The 23,745-nt window shown below is 42.8% G+C and overlaps 1 protein-coding gene across 2 annotated transcripts in view; it reads left to right on the top strand.

Annotated features, from left to right (window-relative positions):
- The first annotated feature begins 407 nt into the window (after positions 1-407).
- The window catches only part of CUX1 (cut like homeobox 1), a 459,567-nt gene continuing 436,229 nt past the window's right edge, over positions 408-23,745 (top strand). Inside the window, exon 1 of one of the 2 annotated variants that reach the window (XM_089683746.1) lies at positions 408-656. In XM_089683746.1, the coding sequence (XP_089539872.1) occupies positions 594-656 (63 nt within the window). In that variant the 5' untranslated portion in view covers positions 408-593. The remainder of the gene's footprint in view (positions 657-23,745) is intronic. The other variant, XM_089683747.1, reaches the window with a different exon arrangement.

The raw sequence follows: 23,745 nt of genomic DNA, 5'->3' as shown, positions 1-23,745 counted from the left end.
TCCAGCGCCTGACACCCCCAAACCACGCCCCCCGTTAACCTCTTGCTGCTCACGTGAATGGTTGGGCTGGCGGTGCCCGCTCCTGTAATGTCCGCCGTGTGATGTACACTAATAAAGTCTATTGTGACGCTGCGCCCCCTGTGTGTGTGTTCTATGGCGGCCTGACCTCACTTGGTCTCTGTGGTAGGGGGTTGGGGGTGTTTAACCCGCACATGACCGGCGCCGTATGTCTGCGTAGCATAACGAGCCCGGTGCTGTGTGTGACTGGAATGGCCGGGCTCCGTGTGTCTGGTGACGTCACACAAGTCCCGCGCCGCTGTGTGAGGGGGGGGCCAGGCGGGCGGGAGAGAAGGCCGGGCCAAAGCCGGGGCCTCGGGTCGGGCAGAGGCGGGAGTGATGTGAGGCGTCCCCCGTCTGTGCTGTGAGGAGAGCCGGGCAGGCGGTGTGGTGAAGTGGGAGGGTGGGTGTGGAGAAGTCCGCTCCGTGTTTTGCTCCCTCCCTCCTTTCCTTTCCCCCTCCTTCGCCCGCCGCTCTGCTCCTGAACTCCAGCCCCCTCTCTATCAGCCTCTCACTCCGTCTCAATATGTCTCAAGATGGCGGCCAATGCGGGATCGATGTTTCAATATTGGAAGCGCTTTGATTTACAGCAGCTGCAGGTCAGCTCCGTTTTCTCTCCTCCTCTCCCCTGCCACCCTCTCCCGCTCCCTCCCCGCCTCCCGCCCGTCCGCTCCGCTCCCTTCTCCGCCGCCCGGGACCCCGGCAAAACCGCCCGCTTCTCCCCCGGCCGCTCTCATTGATAACGTTTTATCAGAAATTGATCCTCTTTGTTCAATTCATCGATCAGCCAAGATGGCGCCGGCTCTGTGCTAGTGGCGCCGCTCTTCTCCTTGCCGGCTCTCCCGCTCCTTCTCCCCCGTATGTGCTCCGGCCGTGCCGGGTGTGTGCCGCCCGCTTCTCCCGCTCCTCGCCGCCGCCGTACACCTCTCCTCCAAGTTTATTTTATTATCGGGACTTTTTTTTTCTGCTTCTTTTATTGAACTTGTCTCCTCCGCTGCTCGGGCTGTGATGGCGGGGAGTGGGCGGAGGGGGCGCTGTGGTGCCAGGCTCCGCTCCTTGTCCTCCCTCCTCTCCTATAGATACAACACAGCGCTCGCCGCTCAGCACTCCGCCGCACGCCGCTCTACACTCTGCCCGACCGGACACCGCACTCTCCCTCCTCCGAGCTCTATCGTACACCCCCCGACACCCTCCGCGGCCGCCTCTCTGCCCTCCGCCGGCACCACCGTCCTTCTTTGTGGGGGAATGAAAACTTAGAGAACACAGCCGGCTAGCCTGACACCCCGGGACTGTTTGTGGGGGGATACCACTGACCTGTTTAATGTTTGTTTACATTGGAGGAGGGGGCAGTGATGGGGCTATTTTAATCGGGGGGCTTGTATTGTATGTTCTAGTTCTCGTGTTCAATTGGATGATCAGCTGACAGTACTGGAGCTTAGGACTTTGGGGTGGGGGGCAGGTGATTTGTTTTATATTTAGAGGGGGGCAGTATTGGGGGTAGAGTTTTTTTTTGGGGGGGTTGGGGGTAACTCCTGTGTGCATTGAACGAGGAAGGTGATGGTTACATATTGGCAGTGACAGTATTGGGGTTCAGGACTTTTTTGGCGGGGGAGGGGGTAGCTAACTCCTGCGTGTTTGAATTAGGAGGTGATAGTACTAGGCAGATTTTTTTGGGGGGTGTCATTGGCTGCTTTGATTTTTTTACTATATTGGGGTTCAGAACTTTTTTTTTAGGGGGCTATTCCTCTTTTAACTGGAGGCATTGACATTATTGGGGTTTGACTTTTTTGGTGGAGGGGAAGCAGTTGACATGTTAAGTCTTTAGATTTGTATATTGGAGGAGGGGGTGCCAGTACTGGGGTTAATTTTCTTTTTTTGGCTGTAGGCAGCAGTCTCGTTTAGTTCTTGTGTGCGCTGAATGAGGTTGATAATGTTGGGGTCAGATTTTTTTTTGGGGGGGGGGTAGGTATTTGGCCTATTGGGTGAGTTACAGTACTGGGATTTAGGACTTTTTTTTAAGGTGGGGAGGCTATTGACTAGTTTAGCTTTTGTTTGCATTAGAGGAGTTGACAGCACTGGGGTTTAGGGTTCCTTTTTTTGGGGGGGGGGCACGGTGCTGCTATTGACTTTAGTGTGGGTTGTTTTTTTTTTTTTGGCAGATTAGGTCGACTTCAGGCGTTTGGGATTTTTTGGCGGGCTGTTATTGCTGTGGTCAGTTTTAGGGTGCACCTATTGACTTGATTATTTTATTGTTTATATTGACAGGGTGATGACTTTAGGATTTTTTTGGCGGGCATTAGTTGACTTGTTTTGTTTTTATTTACATTGGGGGGTTGCAGTATTGGGGTTTGGGATTTTTTTTGGGGGAGTGGGTAGTTGACTTAGTATTTGTTTGTTGGAGGAGGGCGATGACAGTACTGGAGTTCAGGACTTGAGTCACATTGCTGGTAAATAAACCTTAGTAAAGGCTGTATATTGACTTCAGTGCTTTTGAGATTGTAAGCTCTCAGAGCAGGGATCTTCTCACCCTCTTGGATTGGATTGCAACTGTACTGTCTCCCTTTATTTTGTAAAGCGCTTTGCAAACTCTGTGCTACATAAATTCTGTATAACAATTCTGTTTGGTGTATTGGTTTTATGGGGGGGGGGGGGGATTCTAATGCTGGCATTATCCAGGTTATCTGATGTGGTTTTGTTTGTACATAGGCTTGTTTACTATCTGTAGTTGAGGGTTTGATAGTGTAGGGAGAGGAGATAACTTGGGGAAAAAATAGTCTGAAATTGCCTGTCTTAAATACTTAATTTGTGTATGATGAGTTAGATGTTTGTTTTTAACCTTCTTTTGCTTCTCTGCTTTGCACTTGACATGTTGTGCCTCATGGGCTTCCTTTTCAGGTGGAATGGGAACTTCAAAAGAGGATTCCTGCCAAATAACACCTTGGGATATTTTGCTTTCTTGATTCTGTTGCTTTTATTAACTGGGTTCTTGACATGATTAAAACGTGAATTATTTTTTTTTTACTTTATAGTGAAGGCACAGTATAATTACATGTGACTGTATATTTATGTAGTTGATTGAATTCTGTGTGCGTGCGTTTCCCAGCCTGTTAGATCAGACCATATGGAGATTTTAGCTGTTTTCGTGTTCTGTAAACTAGTTCACTGCGGATCTAAATTGTCGCTCCTTCCTGTGTTTTCCACTATGGTTTTATCTGGAGGTAAATTTTTCTAAGGCTTGTTTTTTTTTTTTTTCTTTGTACCTGAACTTGATTATTAAACAGAATCCTTTATGAAGATGTTTGGTCTTTGTTGATGTATTTTTTTTTCTCCAAGCTATTGATTTATCTAGATTTTTCTTTAATGCCACTATACTCTTGCTTTTGGATTTTGTGTATTGGTATACACAGCCCATATGGTAGTATAGAGGTTAAAATGGAGGGCGGGCGTATGTTAAGTATGAAGGGGGTGACCCAGTTTAGTGTGCTGATGAAACACTGAATCATCCCCTAATGTAACCAGTGCCTAATACAGACAGCCAAGAATCTTACTCTGATAGCCATAGATAAGCTAATTAATTAGCTCTTTTTTGGGAACTACGGAGTTAAAATATTTAATGGCTTGTATTCTTGATTCATCTAAACACCGCTCCTGAAATAACTAAAACAGTTCTTTTGAGGACCTTGAGATCTGTTTATCAGATGAAAATGCATTTTACATAAAATTAATTAAGTCACGGGAATATATATATATTTATTTTGAGAGGAGTACTCTGCATAGATTTGCATGTAATTATAAAGCTTCAAAAGTGCCTATCTCCGCCACTTTCATGTTTCTGTAAGTGTATGGATGTGGTGCTGGCAATTTTAGCAGAGCTTGAAAGTTCCACATTTTTTTTTTTCCTTGAGCTTGTCTTCCACAAGCAGCTTGCTTAATGTGAATAGTACAGCTTCTGTCAGTGTGTGTATGAAAGGCTCAAGTTAAGATCAATAGACATTCTCATTAACTTACAGGGGGCAGTAAAAATATTCTTGATTGCCTCTATAGATTTTTGTGCATCTAAAGCCTCTTGTATTGAGCCAAATGCGCTGGCTTTTTGAAGGACCAGCAGCTTACTCATGATAGGGTTGAATGTCTATACATTGAAAATTGATTTTAAAATGTTAGTGAAAAGTGCAGATGTTTTTCACCAGTAGTTAGAAATCAATAATTACATTTTTTTTTTATTCTCCAGTTTTCATCATGCTTAGCACCCTTCCATTAAGTAGGAAGCAGTTTAAGGTTTAAACAAATGTAAAAAAAAGGGGGGGAATCTCCTTCTGACTTGACTATTTTTCCTCTCGAGAAGAAAACCATGCCATCAATAAACTTCATTGTTAAAACTGCAGACTTCTGCTATGTATACGGATTGCCCAAAAGTATAATATTTAATGCTCTCCAAAGCTCAAAAATCCTATTTATAAATAGTAAGTAAAACGACAGGCTTTTTATTTGTTTTTGTTTTGCTGTTTACTAAACCTTAAAACATCCTGTATTTCTAAAATTAATTTGTGGAAAGTAGCAAGGACGCCTCAGTACTTTTTTTTTTTTTTTTTTTTCCTTGTGCATGGAACAAAGATCATTGTTTTGTCTTTTGTTAAATTGGAACTCATTAATCATCGTCTGAACATGAAAGGTGAAAGGTCCCTCGGTTCATATGATCAGATCAGTCTGCACGGTTAATGGGAAAAGTTTAAAGGGGGAAAAATGGCAATCAAGCATCACTTCGAAGGCTCAAAAGTTCCGACTGTTTTGCCATCAAATCATAACCATAAACTGTGTATTAAACACAAAGCATAAAACTATATATTCAGATAATCACATGTACAAAAATGTGCTTTAACTTTAGCTATGAAGATTGTCAAACCTTTGTGATTTCCTGTCTGTAAATATAGTTTGTAAGGGTTTTACAGGAAAAGAGCTGATTATTTCTATTAAATTAGTAGAAATGTCTTTTCAAAAAGCACTTCTCAAACTGTATAGCAGCCACTCTTGACGTGTTTATGTAAAATGTATTGGCTATCTTTACACAGTATTGTAGATCATTTTATTATTATTGTTTTAGGTATTAACAAAATATATACAGCCATTCAAGTATCATTACGGGTTACAGAAAAAGTAACCAGGAAATGCAAACTAGTTCATGATGTACTAAACCGCATCCTGATACAACGAACATTACATGTGTATGCTTATACAGTAGAAATGTGAAAAGTTAAAAAAAAAATCAGTATTCAGCACACAGAAATGGGAGAAAATTAGGGTTGTAGGAAGTTTAAATATTGCTACTTCTAGGAGTACAATGTATTAGAAAATAAACTAAGCAGGTATGTAGTGTGTGTGCAGCCGCATGGACTTCCAAGGCAAACTAGTAAAACCAGGAAAGACTTGCAGTGCAAAGAGCTGTTTCCAAAATACATTCACTGCAACTTGTGGCCTTTCTAAAAATAAGTTGTTCTTAGGGAAAGTCTAGTTTTTCTGCATTTCTCTACCATTTTTATTAGGCTTTTACACTGAGTTTTTTTGAGCAAAAAAAGCAAGAAAAGCTGAAGAAAAATGCTTCTCTATGTATGTCTTCATACTGGTTTGTTGTGCTGCTGGTGTGGTGTAATAAAATCCTGCATACCTCATTTTTGGGGCATATTTGGTCAGTTAAAAAAAACAAAACAAAACACACCACCTCATTGAAAACGCTGCAAAAACGCACCTGTGTAGCGTTTGCTGTTTTTGAGTCTCATGTCCTGTGAATAACGCACCACAGTAGTGGTACAATTGTAGCAAAAACGCATATGCTTTTTAACTGTTTTTGCTGCGGATCAGTGTGAAAGTGCCCTTAGTGATACAACATGAATTCCTCTGGAAAAACTTGTTAAACTGCTACAATGAACAGAAAGATACAGATGGTAATAGCAACAGCGTCTCAAACTTCGGGAATTTATGGGCTAAGTTACATTGTAATGGGACACTGCGATTAGCCAAGCTGTTTTTTTTTCCTTTCTCATCCGTGCTTCAGTTGTTTATGGTGACTGAGTGATTTCAGGCACGTTATAATAATGCTCTGTAGATATTATTACAGAGGATATTATTACTGAGGCCTTTGCATTGCAAGCTGTAGGCATTAATCCACTTTTTCAAACCCCAGGTAGAATAGTGCGGCAATCTCATAAGGAGATTAAACTGCATCCATGGTGTCGTGTCTAAAGAGATGAAAATGAAATCATTTAGGGTACTTTTTGTCTAAAAGGTGCTCTGTATTGAAACTTGATTGCTGCTGTTTGACTTCTGATCAGCTAGCATTCACCTGCTTCCTTCCAATAAATATTCTAAAAACTGGTTGCAATGCCTTAAATTCTTTTTTTGGGTCTTGTAGCAGGATAATATTTATGTACCTTTCTTAAGATGAATGTCAGTACAGCACTTTAGTGTGTTTATGCACATGCGTGCTGTGGTGGGTGGGCACTAAACTGCTCAAAGGCTTCGTTGTCAGTTTGTGAATGAGTAGAGAACAGAGAGGCATTAATAGTACATATGTATACCATAGTGAAATAAATTATATTGCAGGAACAGAGCAGTCAGATATTTCTGAGTAAATGCTCCACTGTTGATACTTCTACCTCCAAAAGTCATTGGTTTAAAATTGTGCAGAGATAAAATGTCATGAAGCATTTTTTTATATTGAGAAATGTAGCAAATATTTACTTTTGCAAATGTTGGTCAGTGTTCAGCCTAGGAAGTCCTAGGCACCCCGTTAGCTCTAACATTCCATATGGCACAGCTGAGGGCAGACGTGGGTGGACTTTGCTCTGCCAGGTGCTGTTGCGCCTGTGGTCTGGTGAATAAACTTTTTGAAGAGGGAATTTGCTATGGTTGACTTTAGTTTAGGGGCGTAGTACTGAAAGGGGAGTTGAGGGGGTAAGATGTTACTCCTGACCTCCGCACTGTCACATACTTTTGACTTTTTTTTTTTTTGCATTCTTTATTTTAGAGAAGGATGGGAAAAAAAAATCTTGAGACCATAAAATTAGTACATGCTAGAGCTAGCTGTAATACAGGTTACACTTTTTTTTATAGCTAAAAAAGTTAGACACTCCAGCCATCTTTGGTCTCTTGCATGTTTTTTTTAGGTAGATCTGCACCACCCACCTGCTGGTTTTAAGTATTTTGAGCTGCATTCGAGTCCTTTATATATAAATTATTAAATCCATCAGCACAATGAACTTTAATTTAGCAATCTTGCTAATCCAGCTGTAACTTCTTTGGTTGAGATGGATCAGGAGAGAACAAATGATACATTTTGCAACTCATTTACATTGGTACCATATTGCTAATTTTGCCGTTTTTTAAATAAGAATTCCAGGCCAAATGCAGAATGAGGCAATAAGGTAGGTGTAGGCAACCTTTTAAGCCTAGGGTGGCAAAAAATGTTTGTGTGCCAGATATAGAGTACAAAATAGTTCACGCTTGCAGTAATGAAAAGGAATAAATTAGTAAGTTGGAACACTATAAACCTGAGTAAGATTAATAAATGTTTATTTTTTGGGTGGGTGGTCTGGTGATTACAATACCAACCCCAACAATGACCCCTATGCCCCAAACTGTTGGTGCAGCACATATAAAAAAAAGTATTGGTGTCAGTGCAGCAGAGTACCCCCTGGATTTGTGTGCATTAGTTTTACTTCGCTAACCATTCCCATGATGCTCCTTCTCTGCTGCCTCAGTCACTCAGACCTATAAAGTGGTTGTAAACCTCAGACATGAAATCTGAATAAAGCACATCCTTCTATCCTGTATACTTGTCTCTATCCAAAGCATTGGGTGTGATTTCTCTGCTTGGTTCTTCTGAAACGCTTTTGACAGCTTTTCCCTGACACCAAGAGAAAAAAGGTGTCGAGCAGAGTTTCCAGCTCACAGCCTGTGATTGACAACCATATCTGTGTTCTCCATGTAGTGTGTTGAGGGGTGTGTCCCTTCCCATCAGGCTCTGAGTTCTTCTCGCTTAGCTGTACGTGTGATTAAGACGTCCAGATACAGGCAGTCGTGTATGTATGCAAATTTCTTCTTTACTGTATATGTCAGTCTTGCCCCCCCCCCCAATCATGCCTCCCTGATCAATAGGGAGGCTGGAGCAGATGGGCTAAACTTGAATTTTACAGGAAAAGATTTGCATATTAAATTCAGCTCCCTGGATCTGCTGACAGTTTTGAGATGACCATAAAAATCCCTCATTCACGCAAGCATGCAGTTTTATTTGTTTGACTTTTCTAAATGCGTGTAATGATTTTAAATGGTACAATTCACTGTCTGCGTTTACTCGCGTTCAGGTCCATTTGGTTTAGTTGTGTAGCAAAAGGAAAAAAAATGGAAGTCTTAAGATACTCTAAACATACATATAAGTGTATTTAAAGGCTGAAACGGGCCATAGACGAGTCAAAAAACAAGTTCTGTTGATCACAAAATGAAAAAAGCTCATACGATTGTGTCATCAATTGTTTCGATTTTCTTAAAAACCCCAGCATGTTGGATCAGGCACTTTTGATTTTGGCATGAAAATCGCATGTCACAGCTGGCACACTAGTGATGTGAAAAACAAACAATTTGACGATCAACACAAATTTCAAGCAAGGGGGATTGGCACTATTTTTCTTTCAGAAGTCAACTGTGCTCCTTTCCTGCACAAAGCAAAGATCTTGGGGGGTGGGGGGGTTGGGGGATAGTAATTTCTGGCATAAGTGGCATTTGCTGTCACATGATGCTATTTGTGTGTCTAAATGTCACACGAAAATGTATGTTGAGCTAAAACTTAGTTTTGAATTGACTAGGGTAGAGTTAGCATTCCTGTTGGATTTTACTGCTCCAGAACCTCTCCTTTTCCTACTCGCTTATGTTTGTTTGGAACAATTAATGCACATTAGTTGTAGCTGAGTATGCTACTCTGAACACTACAAATCCCATAGTCTGTAGTCCCTAGATCATCTCAGGAGCGAGCAGGAGAGGATGTTGTTCCTACATACATTGGAACCATGGAGAACAAATACAGCTACCATCTAACAAGATATCAGATCATGGCAACACAAAATAGGAATTTGGAGGAAACTGCCAGCAATTGAAAGGACCTTACTGAGTTCTAAATCAGAGTTTAGTGTCACTTTTAATGAATTGTCAATTTCAGTTTGCCCATAAGAATACTTTACCAGAATCTGCCCAAGCAGGGAAAAGTGGTGGTCTCACAGTGCTGGTCAGCCATCTATTTACACCTGCCTTTCTTGTACCCCACCCAATTGTTTCATTCAGCTACTGGGAATGAATAGAGGAAGTCCCGTGTAAATTTTGGCTCTGTCACTTCTACACTTCTGGACTCTTATTGCTCCTATGTAACCGTGCTATGTACCGGAGCGGGCAAGTATTAGTGCTGTTCCGTGTTCTCCATACCTGGGTATGGGTATTCCTCTTTGCCTCCTGAATGGGCAAAGCACAGGATGCTTTATTGATCAACTAAAGCTATGTCCTAATATTCCTATTTGCACATGCAAGGTGTGTTATCGGGTATATTTTGAGAAGCGTGTGTATGCATTCATGGGATTTCAGAAGCAAAGTATGTGAGCGTTTACTACCCCATACTATATCTAGTACAGCTAGTAGTATACACAAACTACTTATAATCCCAGGGAAAATGAACTGGAACTGAGATATAATGTAAGATTCTTATACTTGTCTATTCTGAAGTCGCTCTGCTCTGGTCACATGCTCTCCCCAGCGATCCGCTTCAGTTAAAAGGAGGGATCACCGACAACGTCTGCAGAGCCTATGCGGTGGTTTCACACACAGGCTTACTGTGCGGCATCCACTGTTGGTTGTTGTTCCTCTACACTGAAGCCGGCACTGGGACCTGATCATTTTGACTGGACCAGAGCAACTTCTGAAGATGGATATCTTTTCTTTTACAAGGTAGAATAGGCTTCTAATGAGGATATAAGGATGTTGGAATAGATTTAGGTAGTTAGATTTTGACTTGCCTTCTACTTTAATTCCGTTAAAGTGTTCCTAACCCACCAACCATAAAATCAGTCTGTATACGCAATAAAGCATGCTTATACTCACTGTGGGAGCTAAGGGGGTAATCCTCTGCATTGTGTAAAAATGTTGCTTGATCCTGTCTTCTCTGATCCTCCCCTTCTACTATCCCCAATCCATCTGATAGTACAGAGCTCTAGGAGTCACTCTGCACATGCTCAGTTTAGTGTGTATGGCTAGAGAGGTTTTTTCCCTTGGTAGGGTGCTGTGATCAGCTCAGGGCCAATCGGTGCTCTCCAGACTGAGAGGGTCAGGGGTTATGTAGCCTCATAGGACAGAAGCGAATGAAAACTCTATGAGCTTTAACCAGTGCTCAGCTGGACACCGATAAGTCACAAGACTGCTATATACTGATGAGAAAAGGTATATAGCAATTTTATGTTTACTAAAATGATTGCATTTCTGTGTACTGTGGGAGACCAGATAGTGAATGCAGAGTTCTGGGTTTAGCAACACTTTTTAAATATCCATTTTGCAGGGTAGGCTTAAAATGGGTGTGGGAATAGATTTAAGCTTTGGTTTTGACTTGCTTTCTACTTTAACTGGATTGTTCAACATTTTTCCTTGTGTGCTGCTTTAGGTACTCTGTAGAGTAGCCTGATTAAATAAAGAAAACAAACTGGCACCTAATTATTTTGTATTTTCCCCTCGTTCTCCTTCACGGTCCACCCACATCTCCCTTCCAAGAAAGCTTCACAAAATGCTCAAACAGGTTGCAAATCTTACTGCTTGAAGAAGCCATACCTGCAGTGTCTGAATAAGATGCTGTAGATTCCTTTTTGTCTATAGTTTCCCTTCAGGCCCCTGTTTTAGCTGTTACAATTTAAAATAAATATTGGGTGCTGCATAACAAGTCACTTCTGCCAGCTCTTTGCTGCTTGTATTGGTGCGATTTATAAAGGCAGCTGACTATAAAGGGCAGACATTCATTACTTTATAATGCGCTTTAAAGTTGATATGCTTTTTCTAGGAAAAAAACAATGTCCCCAACCCCCCTCCCTCTTCATGATTGTCAGTAGTTCCACAGATACATCCTTGTGTACTCTATATGTCACGTGTATTGTTTACAGCCTGCATTTTGTTTTGTTTTTTTTGGGGGGGGTTGTGCCTGGCCTTGGCAAAACAATAGCTACCCCAAGAGCATTTTCCAAACTGATGTCAGGGAGAATTCCTTCACAAGGTTTAGGCAGAGCATTGCAGGTGTTGCGCACGGTGTCCCCTTTACAGGCCACAGCAGGGAGAAAGCAAGGCTGTATGTACCCAAGCTCTGCACTATTAAATTATGTTAAGGAAAGAGGCCAGTAGAGTACATTTTTGGGCTAAAGTGTACTTCTGGCTCCATATAACTTTTCACTTCACTTTACAATACCTACATACCATACCAAATGTTTTGAGGGGAGGCCGACAGATATGTTAAATATAGTTTACATTGAAATCTACAACTGTTATTTGGCTGTTCCCTCCATGTATTGGAATTTCCTCAGGAAGCTTTCAAGAACTATTGTAATCTTAAAGGTTTCAACCTTCCTGATGTTTAGCAAAGTCATGATAGCCTGAGTATAAGATGAGAAGAATTCCGCTGTCAATATGCCATCTACACTTTCAGTTCTATTGTACTTCTTGTCTAGAATGTGCAAATAGTTTTTTCTGTTTACTTTTATTGCTGTCATAATGATTGTAAGGTACAAATATGCATATATAAAAAGACAAACTTTCCTAGAATATGATTATAACCACTCTAACCCACGTGGAATAACTTGAGATTTGTGCATTTGACAGTAAAAGTAATTTGGTATTTAACAATTATTTGACATATTTATAATATAAGGCAGGGCTCAAAATTTCCACTCACCTGCTTGCATTTGGAGAGTGGAAATAACATGGGGGCGAGGATAGGAGTAGGGTTGCCATCTGTCCGGGATTTGAATAGTGTTGGGTTTCAGTCTGAAACCCAGACACATTATTCTGACCGGAATGTGGCAGTTGGGGGAAGAAACAGAATCCATTAATGCTTATTGCGCAACAAAAATAAGTTAACCTTTTACAATAGGGCTTGACAAATTTGCTTTAAATGTAGGAGCCAGCTAAAAATGTTAGGAGCCGGGCGGGGGGCAGCAGGACAGGAGAAAGGTAGCGGGATAGGAGCAGGCAATGTCATGGGGGGGGGGCAGCGGGACAGAAGGGGAGCAGCAAGATGGGTAGGAGGCAGCAGGACAGCTCTCCTGTCCAGCAGGGGCTCCTTCAGGTGTCCGCCTGGTTGTTGTCTGTTGGGGGGGGGGGGGGGGGTGTCAGTACCATGCTGGAGGTGGGGCTGTCCACTATCGCACAGGTGGCTGGACTTTGTTGCCCAGGTGACTCCAGTCTTCTGGTAGGGAGCACCGCCGTAGTTGAAGGTGGTATTGATGGGCTCCATGGTGTGGACAGGGTGGTCAGTGCAGGAGGCTGTGTCCTCTGCTCCATGGGCTCTGGGAAGGGGGGGGGGCTGTGGTGTTCTTCAGGGAGCTGGCTTTTGTGGAGCTGTGCAGCTTCGTGTTCTGCCTGGAGCCTGGACTGTGCACGGGAAGGGATGGGGGAGACTCCGGCAGTCCCGGAATGCTGGGTTCCATTCTGTGGAGTGGGGGACGGGGGGGAACACAACAGAGCAGTGTGGGCTGATGGGGGCCCAGACGCCAGGACACCGCTTCCGGTCACCATGGCGACCTGGCATCTGCGAATTGAGCTCTGCTTTACAACAACTTTAAGTAATAAATACAAATAAGATGCCTAGGAGTATTAAAAATAAAAAAGCAACTTTTGCTTCAATACTTTCCTTCAGTTTAGCACTGTCTAGTCCTCTCTATCACTAGATGTAAGTAGTGTTTCCGGCTTCAACCCACTTTCTCTGAACCCAGGCTGTCATGGACCTGCCTTTTGGGCATCAATATATTGGCCTAGATCAAAGTACCACTGCACTGGAGTGCATTCACATGTCACTACCCATGCACCATCTGTGCAGGAGTTAATGAAATTCTCCAAGATACGCCCCTTCCTAACCAATGACACCACAAAGCTTCTAACTCACTCCCTGGTCATCTCCCGTCTTGACTACTGCAACTCCCCTCCTCACTGGCTTACCTTTACATAGGCTATTCCCCCTCCAGTCCATCATGGCTGCTGTTGCCAGGCTCATCCACCCTACCAACCATTCAGTGTCCGCCACCCCACTCTGCCAATCCCTCCACTGGCTCACCCAACAAATTCAATTCAAGATACCTACAACAGTTTATAAAGTCATCCACAACTCAGCCCCCAGCTACATCACTAACCTAGTCTCAAAATACCTGCCAAATCGTTCTCTTCATTCCTCCCAAGACCTCCTACTCTCCAGCTCCCTTGTCTCCTCCTCCCATGCTCACCTCCAGGACTTCTCCAGAGCCACTCCCATCCTCTGGAACTAACTTTCCTAAAGTGTCAGAATATATTCTACTCTGTCCACTTTTAGATGATCCCTAAAAACTAATCTCTTCAGAGAGGCCTATCCTGCCCCCACCTAGCAACTGTACATGTATTTTTTTCCATTAGCCCATCCAACACAGTTATTACCTTTTTGTATCAATTGGCCCTCCCTCTTAGATTGTAAACTCTAACAGGTGGGGTCCTCTGATCTCTCCTGTATTTGTATTGTAATTGTACTGTCTGCCCTTATGTTGTAAAGCACTGCATAAACTGTTGGTGCTATATAAATCCTGTATTATAATAATAATAATAATTGCACAGAGGCAAAGCAACCCTTGTGCAGCAGGTCCCAACAATTAAAGTCCCAGCTTCTGGATTTCTCCTCCTATATCAATCAGCTGGGGCATGTAATTGTTCAAAACTGCACCACAAGGGTTACTCCGGCGGGACTATTTGATCATTTTCGGGCACAGGTGCAGTAACCCTTGTGCTGTGGTTCCCAGCAATTGCATGTCCCGGCAGATTGATACAGAAGTGGAGGTCTGATTTTATTTGTCGAAACCGCTACACAAGGATTATTCTGCTGCTGCCAGATAATCCTGAACTAGTCCTGGTAAGGTGCCTGAACAACTTCAGCATCCTTTTGTTACCTTACAAACCTTTAGGGAATGTCAGGTTCATGTTCAAGTCCAGCTTCTTTTTCCTCTCTGCTCTAGATTTCTTTATCCCCCTCCAGTAATGTGCTCTACTGTAGCAATCAAAGGAAGGTATAGCATTAACAGCTGGTGCCCCATAAAAATCAAGGCTCCATTCACATCGTAAATGCAGGAACCAGAGATTTCTGTTGTGGCTCTCAGTGGGCAGGTGCAGCCGCTGGCAGCGGTCACTGTAATGAGAGGTCGCCGGATCTGTCCGGGATTCACCCACAGTCCTGGTTTTGAATCCTGTGTCCACTCCCCTACTCACATCCACTGCTCTACTGACTGACACTGTCCACTATTAAGGTAGACCAAGTTCCTATATTTCAAGTGGTGTTTTTTTTTTTTTTTTTTCTTTCTTCTTCTAAGCATATTTTATGGTTATGCTTTTTTTTGTTTCATTTCACCATTCTTTTAACCCCCCCCCCAATTTGGACGCACCCAGTGCTCGCAGTGGCATGCTTAGCATGCCACATTGCCTCTCTCCTTGTGGCACGCACAGGTGCCCCAGGTCTTTTGCAATCCTGTGGTGTATACTACAAAAGCCGTGCACCACTAAAGTTTTTGGCTTGTAGAAAAGGTGGCAACCCTAGATAGGAGGGGCTGCTTTAACTTCTCTAGTGCCTTTTCCTTCCACTATCTCTTCTCCCCCACAACTCCACCTCATACCCTCCTGCTTATATTTCCTGCACTGACGGTTTGGGGCTCGGTGCTCTTGTGGGTCCCAGATTGTGCAACGGCTGTGTGGAGGCTCCCTGCGGGATCAGAGCGCTCTCCCCTGCCTAGGGACTCCACTCCCCTGAGACTCAGTGTGTGTGCCCCCCAGCAGCGAGAGCAGGAGAGGAGTGAGCTGGGATTGCGTGCGGCAACTGGTGGCGAGTAACTCTTAAGGCCTGGCTAGTATCTCAGGACTTGAAATTTTGAGCCCTGGTATAGGGCCCCTTTCACATGATCGGTCTGATTGGGTCTGCCTGATTCAGGTGGACCCAACTGTACCCTCCATTCAGTTCTATGGAGCGGCAGATGTAACTGGACTTGTGTCCATTTACACCTGCCTACCTCAAATACGATCCGCTAAAAAAAAAAGGGGATATGCTCTCCTTCCATCCAGGATTAGAGCGGGGGGCAGTTGGGTGTAAATGGACAGCTGGCCACCCATAAATAAATGTTGCATAAATGGAGTGGACATGGACTTGTCGTCTACCCGATTTTGCTCTGCTCGGCATCCCTCACTGAGCAAAGTGGAGTCTGAACACTTCTTGTTTTTGTTTTGGACATAGTGGAGAGGGAATAGAACATCTGTCAGTTTTTATAGCTGTCTGCCCCCCCCCAGGAGATTCCCCTCTCTATTTTTTCTGTTTATCATTATCATCAAAGAAAACCTCAAATGTTTGGTTGTCCCTAGAACAGTAATAAGGGGGAAGTCTTTCAATAGGTACACTAGTGACCTGGGGGGCCTAAATGGATTCCATTATTTGCAGGGATTTCTTTTCACTTCCTGTTTTGGTTATGGGACAAGAAGTGAAGGTAAATCTCCCCAGTGGGACACAGATGGCAAAAAAACTGGGTTAAAGCCCTCCCTTACACTATCCAAAAAGGGGGGGGGGTTTAGCCTTTAGTGCTACTTTAACTAAAGAATACATTGGCTATAATAAGTGCGGAAGAGAGGAATTTGTCTGTCATAGGATGGAACATTAGGTTTGATATCTTGGTTTTTGCATAGTAAAATGATCACAATACAACAGGCAGAAGAGTCTGGGGGAGAAAAATCTGTAAAATTGTACTGATTATTCTTGAATATGCTTTTGTGGATCAGCAAGTCACAATGTTTATATTGTATGCTCATCTGACACAGGATTGAAAAATATGTTGGCAGCCATCTGGATCTTTCTATGTCACACGGTACTCTGCTCTGTGATGCCAACATGCCTGAACAGTGTATCAATATGTAAAAAATCCAGGTTAAAGTGACCCTGTCAGCAATTAAAAAGCTTCATATACTGTATCTGCTGGGGAAAAAAATCGCCTTGCTTGTCTTTCTGGTGGCCTGTTTGTTAAAACTTTAATTATCTGCTTACCAGTCCCAATTGACCAATTGGTTGCTTCAAATTCCTGTTTCCTCCACCACACGCTGCAGTTCCTCCACCACACGCTGCAGTTCCTCCTGATGGCTTATACATCCTGTAGTCATGTCTTAGGCAGTGGGAGAACCCACAAGCTTGCAGCGGGGAGCAGACACGCCTGAAGCTGGAAGCGTGCAATACATGCAGTGGCTGGCGAGCAGCAAAGAGGCGGCATTTTAGCTAACATGCAAGCTGCCAGAAAGGTAAGTATAGTCATTCTTCTTTTATCAGGTTAGTCATCATTTTCAAGTGACCTCGTGCTGACAGGGTCACTTTAACGGAAGTCTGTACCAAGTGAAATACATTGGCAGATGTTGCTTATTTCTCTTTATCAAATAACTGTGTGACTTGTTGCAGTGCTGACCTGGTGGCTTCAGTCACTGATGGTGGTTGGCAGTTCAGATGTCACTTGTTCAGGGTCATTCAGTTCCAAATGTAGTGAATGAAGGCAACTAGAATTTTTAGAAGGAGCTCTGTACTTTAAGATCAGGCCTCTCTTAACAGAATCCCCTCCCAAGCAAATGATGAATGCTGCCATTGCTGAGCTGCTTCTGAAGATGCTATTTGTCAGGCTGTTAAGTTCATATGTTCCTTTAAAGCTTTAGACATGTCATGTCCCTCTTTGCCACCCCAATCTATCTCTGTGGATTCCCGACCCCACACATTGCTACAGGGTAGTAACCCTACTGTGTGAACAAGAATCAGCCTTGGGCTGAGTTCACAAAGCAGGTATTTGAGGGGCGTTTTTAACTCTCCTCAAACACCTATGCAAATGATACTATGGAAAGCACAGAGTGCTGTTCACATTATCAAAACATGAAGCGGTAGCATCACTTTGCTTCAAAAATCATCATGTCGAGTCTGGAGGAGTTTGAAGCCTTTCGGTGCCTCCCATTCAAGTCTACGGTAATGCTCTGCAAACACGCTGGCAGGCATTTGTGAGGCAGTTGTGATGCTGTTGCTGCGCATTAACATTACAGTTTATTATAGGCATTTTGTGCTGTAGTTTTAACGCAGCGTCAAAAGCACATAGGGCGTTTGGGGAGCATTTTTAATGCGGGTTAAATGCAAGTCAAGCGCACCTATTAATGCTGTACGTGCGCTTAAGAGTTAGCATTTTGAGTCAAGTGTGAACAAGCCCTTACACCCCAGTCACATCAAACCTGAGTTTGAAATCGTGCGACTTACAGTGAAGTCGCGCGATTTCAAAGTCGGTGACATGCTCGATTTCAGGTGCAATTTGCAAGACATCCGATACAGATGTCTATGCAAATCGCACCAAAAGTAATGAATTTACTTTAGAAATCGGTGCGGCTCTGACTAAGTCGGAACCGCACCGATATGACCGCTCTAATTGCAGACAATATGGTGCGGCTTGGCATGTGATTTGCAAGTCGCATGGCATGCAAATCGCATGCCAATTCACATCCAGTGTGACCGGGGACTTAGTTATGCGACAGTTTTGTAACATATCAGCTGATCTCAAGTGTTACTTGGGACAGCGTGTCCCACAATAGCCATGAAGTGTCCTGTGTAGCAAGTATGGTTTAGCTGTTATTTTCTTACAACGGCCAACTGTCATCCGTAGGAGAAGATAGCGATTTTCAGTAGTGTTATAGAATCCCCCCACGTAACCTCACATTCCCTAGTGATAACAGGACTATGCCATTAAAGAGGAAATTAATTCTAGAAGCTGTAACCAAAAAAGCTGGCAGAGAGCAAAGGAATATTCACCAGTTTTGCCAGGGGTCTCCCTGCAGCTGATCTTTTCCTCGTTACTGTCTTATGTTTTGTTCTGAACTGTCTGTGTGGAGGCAGCCATCTTGGTTGAGGCAGCCATCTTGGTTGAGGCAGAACCTCCGTAAGTTTAAATAGTGAGCAGCAAACAGTGACTTCGACACATTTCACTCCCAAATCTCCTGAGACTAGCAATCAGGGAGGCATTGAAAAAAGCCCAGTACACACAATACAAAAAATTGGCTGGTTCTGCAGGAATGTGTACCCACTGGCCTGGGTGTATACCCAGCCTTAGATCTCAAACTGCAGATATTCAAATAGACTGTAGACACCCTCACGTACCAGGAACTGCATGGCTATATTTTAGGAGGCATTCCAGACAACGGTCATTTTTTTTTCTGGGTACTACTTAGGCACACAAACAATTTCCCTATACCATAGCAAAGCAACGCTTTCTGAGTTCAGTTCCACTTTTGTACAGCTGGTCAAAAATTGTTTACCCTTGCTACCTACAGCCAGTGAAATTCTCATTCTCTTTCAGTGAAAAACAGAATGTATCTCTGAATGATCCAATTTTCCAATATGTTGACACAATATGAAGCTGTCCAATGACCAGTAGAGCTTGTTAATATACTACCTTATTGACGCAAGCGGTGCTGGAGTAGTCACTTTGCTTGCAGAGGTCAGGCTGTACTCAGTCTTAGGAATCCTATAAATAATGGCAAACAATAGCATTTCATCTCTGATGTAGCTGGCAGAATTACTTGCATAGTCAGCATTTGGTTAAGTGTGCCTTTATGGTGAGTGCAGCATAGAGCTGTATTGCTTGTGGTCCTTGAGGGCTGCGATGCTTACAGAATTTTAGAATATCACTATTACATAATAAATTTCATGTTATTATCTGTGTGCTTCTTTTGCTGATATTGCTTCTTGAGAAGGGACTTAACTTTTTTGGCCCATTTAGGAATGGGGCTTCTCACACTGCAGTGTTGGTGCTGAAGTTTCTTGTGTAGTTGGCTTCTAAGATCGTTGAAAACTTTCACAGCTCTCAGCATGAAGTCCTGAGAGAAGTCTTTACCAAAATCTTATACTGGGAAATTTGAGGTTTTTCTAAAATTACATGACCGATTTTGCAGTTGCATGAGATGCAAGGCCAAAAGTCATGTGCAGCTGCGGGAGCGAGATTGAGCTCTGCAGTCACTTTTGCAGCAGTTTTCTTCCTGTCACAATCCTGCATATTTGTTTTTCAGTCAGCTGACCATGTTGGCTGTGCTTATGTTTATCAGGCAACGTTTTCCCAGAAATTGTATGCTGTCATTCTTTGATCCTGTACCTGGTGACATGGCAAATAAATTGGCAACTTCAGCCACAGAGGCACCAGCTAAGTGTGGCAACTTCAACCACAGAGGCACCAGCTAAGTGTGGCGGCTTCAGCCACAGAGGCACCAGCTAAGTGTGGCGGCTTCAGCCACAGAGGCACCAGCTAAGTGTGGCGGCTTCAGCCACAGAGGCACCAGCTAAGTGTGGCGGCTTCAGCCACAGAGGCACCAGCTAAGTGTGGCGGCTTCAGCCACAGAGGCACCATCTAAGTGTGGCGGCTTCAGCCACAGAGGCACCATCTAAGTGTGGCGGCTTCAGCCAGAGAGGCACCAGCTAAGCGGCACTAACTATTTGCGCTCTTTGAAGCTCAGTAAGCTCTGACATGACTCCATATTACTTGCAGTGAACCCAGTGAATGGTGAAAGTGAGGCTTCCCACCTGTTAACTAGGTGTCTCATCTCAGAAGCAAAAGAATGTTACACCAGTTCTGATATCAACATGGAACGTGTCACTTTCACACCTGCAAATAATTTAGTGTTTCCATTTTTTGTCTAATCCCTGTATATCCCTCTAAAGCTTTGCTTATTTTTCGTTTATCATATAGTGTCAAAACAAATGTCTGGAGTTAAAACTTGTGCAAAAGGAAAAATGATTCAGAACACTCAATAGTGGAGTGTCTCAAACTTCATATTTTAAAATGTTGAGGTCAGAATCTTGACCTCAATCCAATTGAAATGCTGTGGTCTGATTTGAAGTGGGTGGGCCCTTACAAGTCAAAAATTGGCCTCAGTTTTGTATATAGGAATGGAATTCGATTACTTTTTTTTGGCAGGTCTGATTTGTTTTTTGGGTTTTTTTTTTTGGTGTTTGTTTTGTTTTTCTTTTGTTCATTAGATGCCATGATTCTATAAAGGCCCATTTACAATGTTGTCTTTTTAACCCACGCACTTACATGTGTCCTACTTGCCTGTGTTGTCTCTGTTCCCAACTCAATGCTGCAGTGCAGAGTTGGGAACTTTAAGCTGATCATGATCTAATGTATTGCAGTGGGTTCACTTTAAATTTTTAATTTATTTCTCAATTTCCCCCTCTGACCCACTTAATTCAGTACTTTTGAGTCAGTAATGTGGTTGCTGCATGATTTTCCAGGTAGATGACTCAAAGTACGTACAAAAGTAGCATTGTCAGGACAAGGTTGGCAATGGAAGCATCCATATTTCTCTCAGCACGGGTCTCCTTTATTGTGTCGGAGATTGGGATCTGGATTTGTATAGTCCTGTGTACTGGCTCAAGGGAGGTAATACAAAAAGCTGCAAATTCTGAATAGTGATTTTGCAATATGAACTTATAGTAGGTGTGCATGGAAATTACTATAACTATTTAAGAAAATAACATTGGTCCCATATGTATTTTAGCTGTTTGGTCCGGGGTTTGTTTTTAATTAGAAACCCTTGAAATGGTTCAAACAAATCTACGTACAGTTGGAATGCTGAGCGTTAACATGACAGTATGTAGGTGAAGATGGCTGAAAAGGTTCAGCCCTGTCCTCAGGGTTTGAAAATATGAGCTATACACACATTTGTCAACTAGGACACTTATAGCATGTGAAACAATGGGTGGATGTGTCTAGAGTAGCACTGTTCCAGGTTTCAAGACATCCTAGACCTGTGAAAAGTGAAAGGCCCTTTGGAATCAGATTTTTTTTTTTTTTTTTTGGAATTGTTGCCAAAGAAATAGACTCCACTGTGAAAAGTGGTCACCTGATCTGTTTTTGATCATGGTTTAACAAGATCAAGGCAGATGTTAAGCATTTAGTCTCCTGGGAATTTCTGATCTCATGAAATTTCCAGAACTTCCAAATATTACACTTGGCATGAACACCTTCATTCTGAATATGCGAGGAAGTAAGCCTTGATCGCATGAAACTCTCTTCTGAACTACATCCTTTCCTAGATTTACCTGCGTAGTGTCAACATGTCGTATAACACATTTTGTGGAGTGGGTAATGAATGAGCCCTGTCTTTAGCATGAAACCCGTTTACCTGCCAATCCCCCACTGTATTTCCACTGTCTGTATTGGTTTTATCTTGGTTCAATAAAGTGGATTGTTTGGAGTGCAGCAGATCAGACTTCCTTTGTTTACATTTTTGTGGGGCCTTTATGTGTAGTGTGTGTACATGTGTGCATGTAGATATGTCCCTTTTTTATTAGAAAATGTTGAAATTTCCTGCGTATGCATGTTTATGTAAATCTACATTAATTAAAATGTTTTGCCTCTCAATTAAATATGTAGAGTGTGAATCAGTGTTTACTATACAAACACAGATTTTTGAACAGCTACTCTGAATATAATTCAGTAAACTGGTGTTTTTAGGAGCACTGTAAAATGCTACTATTTAGACCTCATGCACACAGGATGTTTTTACCTCCCCTGGACATCTTTTCCCCAAGCAAGAAAAAAACGCTTAAGTCCTCATGCACACTGGACGTTTCTACAGCTGCTGTTTTTGGCTTTTGACAGTTTTTTTCTACAGCTAGTAAACCCTGAGCATTTTATCCTATGTGTCCATGCACACACAGACTGTAATCAACGTATTTTTGGCAGGGACGGTTTTTGGCTGGAAAAAAACCCCAGGACTAGTGGGTTTCTAGAGGAGTTTTTTAGCTGTAAAAATGCTATAACCATTAAACGCAGTAAAGCACTGCAAACCGGTGTTTTTGGACCCGGAAAAAAGGTAGAAAATGCAAACGCGACTTTACACAGCTGATGTTACCAGCGTTCTCAAAACACCCAGTCTGCATGGAGCCTAAAAAACCCCCAAACAAACAAAAAAAAAAAAACCTAAATAAAGCACTGTTTGAAAATGCATTTAGCCATATCAGGCCGTTGGGAGTTCATTGATTCTACTGGCCAGAATATTTATTCTGGGCACCGCAAATTGGAATGAATGCTCAAGTGCAAAACTTGACTGTGTTTATTTTTTTTCTGTCCATAAGCTTCTCTCTGAACACACTGGTGGTGTGTTTTTCAGCCTCTAAGTGCGTCTATTCTAGTACACCTGTAAAATCCTGTGTGTGCATGGCCACGTGGGCTAATGTCGAAGTACATTTAGAGGCTGAAAAGAAAAAAAAAGCTAAACGCCTGTAGAAATGGCTTTTTCCTCCTACATTGATAACAAAAACACACAAAAGTGCTCCAGAAGGCTGCCAAGAGGCATACAGCAACATTAAAAGAGCTTCAGGAATTTCTGCCAGGTACTGGTTGTGTACTATATGTGACAACACTCTTCTGTATTCTTCATAGGTCTGGGCTGTAGGGTATGGTGGTGGGATAGAGGCCTGTTCTTACCAAGAAAAACATCCAAGCTAGGTGACATTTTGCAAAAACCTACATCAAGTCTGTCAAAAGTACATGAGAAAATGTGATATATATTCGGAAACTGGCAAAGTTTTAGATTTTTCAGGTATTTACCAAAACATATTAAAGCTATAGTTCTATAATATGGGCTGAAAGTGCACTCTCAGGTTTAATTTGAGGGTATGTGCATCCAAATTGGAGGAAGGGTTTAGGAATTACAGCTCTTAAGAGTAGCTATCCCCCTTTTTCAAGGGACCCAAAGTAATTGGACAATTGAATCAAAAGCTATTTCATGGCCAGGTGTGGGCTACTCCTTTTTATTTCTTCATCAGTTAAGCAGTTTTGGAATCTATTGCTGTGAACCTACGTCATGCGTTCAGAGGAGCTGTCCATGCAAGTGAAACAGGCCATTGTAAGGCTTCAAAAGCCAAACAAATCCATCAGAGAGATAGCAGCAACATTAGGAGTGGCCAAATCAACAGTTTGATACATTCAGAGGAAAGAAGAATGCACTGCTGAGCTTGGCAACATAAAGAGGTGTGGACGTCCACGGAAGACAACGGTGGATGATCGCAGGATCCTCTTTATGGTAAAGAAAAACCCATTCACAACATCCAGACAAGTGAAGGACACTCTCTGAGAGGTGGGCATATCATTGTCAAAGTCTACAATCAAGAGAAGACTTCATGAGAGCAAATACAGAGGGTTCACCACAAGGTGCAAACCATTCATAAGTCTGAAGAATAGAAAAACCAGATTAGACTTTGCCAAAAAACATCTGAAAAAAAAAACCAGACCAGTTCTGGAAAAGCATTCTTCGGACGGATGAAACTAAGATTAATCTGTACCAGAATGATGGGAAGACAAAAGTGTGGGGAAGGCTTGGAACAGCTCATGATCCAAAGCACAC

This window comes from Staurois parvus, unplaced genomic scaffold, assembly GCF_062004578.1.
Source record: "Staurois parvus isolate SC_StPar_1 unplaced genomic scaffold, SC_StPar_1.0 ptg000321l, whole genome shotgun sequence".
Classification (NCBI taxonomy): domain Eukaryota; kingdom Metazoa; phylum Chordata; class Amphibia; order Anura; family Ranidae; genus Staurois; species Staurois parvus.
Note: the sequence above shows the minus strand (reverse complement) of the source record. Positions and strands in the feature narration are given on the sequence as shown.